Below are 1,497 nucleotides of genomic sequence, written 5' to 3'. Positions count from 1 at the left end.
CGATCAACGCCACGAACAGGTGTCCTTTGGCCACCTCACTAATCTTCAAATCGTTAAAGTTCGAACTTTAAACAAAACAAAAGCTGACGAATGCGTTGTGTATTAGGCTACTGGGGGACTAGTCTAGGCAGCAACTTTAACTTAGTTATATATTCCTTAACCAATCGATAGAGCCAGTTATAATACCCCAAGAATATTAACGATATTTAAAAAGCCAATAAAGCGGTTTGTTTTTTACTTTCCTTTTATGTTCTCTTTTACATACATAGGCACAGCCAAAAAACAAACAGCACAAAAAACTTCCGTGGTATTATGCACCCATCTATACAGCTTTTTGGGTTGTACTTTACCTGGCCGTAGTGCTCACTCAAGTCAACTATCTGCCCACAACTCGCACACGTGCCGATGAATTAGCGCACCCCGATTCCTTCATTGGCGAGCGAGCTGAAGATATACTGCTCAATTTAACCAAACTCGGACCGAGAGTGTTCGGCAGTGAAGCTAACGAAGTCAACGCGATAGAACTAATATTGAACGAGATTAAAAATATACAAAAAGTAGCGAGCGATTATTTTGTTATCGAAGTGGATACGCAAGTTGCGTCCGGTGAATACTTGGGCACGCGCTTGTACCAAGGCGTGCAAAATGTGGTGGCGAAATTGAGCGCGAAAAACAATACGAGTTCGAATTATTTGCTCATAAATGCGCATTTCGATAGCGCGGTTAGCAGTCCAGGTGCATCGGATGATGGTTCGATGGTGTCGACTGTGTTGGAAGTGTTTCGCGTCATTGCAAAATCTGATGGACCACTCGAGCATCCCATAGTTTTTTTATTCAATGGCGCTGAAGAGGCATGGTTATATGGATCGCATGGATTTGTTACACAACACAAATGGGCGAAGAACTGCAAGTAACTTTTTGATTATTTTCATATTTGTAAATTTATAATATTAACTAATTTTAAGCTGTCTTTAAGAGTGGTAATCAACTTGGATGCTTGTGGATCGCGTGGTCGTGAGCTTCTTTTTCAATACGCCGCTGACAGCTCATGGCTCATCAATTATTATAAACGTGTGCCACATCTGTTTGCTACTGCAATGGGCGAGGAATTTTTTCAAACTGGTTTTATACCCTCATCTACAGATTTTGTCATTTTTCGTGATTATGGTGGCATGCAAGGTGATTTGTGTATTGCAGAATTTTTTATTTGTTTTATAATTAAAATGTATGTACAGTGACGAGCAAAACTGTAACATGGTTTAACACTTTTTGTTTCAGCCACCGCTATATTTCCCAGTTCTAACGACTTTCATCCTTTTGTTGAATATTCTTGTTGGTACATCCCTACTCCCTCTCTCATAATGATTTGAAGTCAATACAACAACAATAAAAAAACCAGCAGACAAAAATGTAAATTAAGGCAGATGTTACAGTTTTGCACTCACTCTCAGTTTTGCATTTGACAGTTATCTTTTACTTAGTTGGAAGTCAGATGAC

General features: G+C 39.4%; 1 protein-coding gene across 1 annotated transcript in view; it reads left to right on the top strand.

Annotated features, from left to right (window-relative positions):
- Positions 1-269: 269 nt before the first annotated feature.
- The window catches only part of LOC108377687 (endoplasmic reticulum metallopeptidase 1-like), a gene marked incomplete at its 5' end in the record, with an annotated part of 6,813 nt that continues 5,585 nt past the window's right edge, over positions 270-1,497 (top strand). The window contains 2 exons of the mRNA XM_017633952.1: positions 270-910; positions 977-1,204. Coding sequence (XP_017489441.1) covers positions 270-910; positions 977-1,204 — 869 coding nt within the window. The remainder of the gene's footprint in view (positions 911-976; positions 1,205-1,497) is intronic.

Source organism: Rhagoletis zephyria, unplaced genomic scaffold, assembly GCF_001687245.7.
Source record: "Rhagoletis zephyria isolate East Lansing unplaced genomic scaffold, Rhagoletis_zephyria_1.1 Rzeph_scaffold_12529, whole genome shotgun sequence".
Classification (NCBI taxonomy): domain Eukaryota; kingdom Metazoa; phylum Arthropoda; class Insecta; order Diptera; family Tephritidae; genus Rhagoletis; species Rhagoletis zephyria.
Note: the sequence above shows the minus strand (reverse complement) of the source record. Positions and strands in the feature narration are given on the sequence as shown.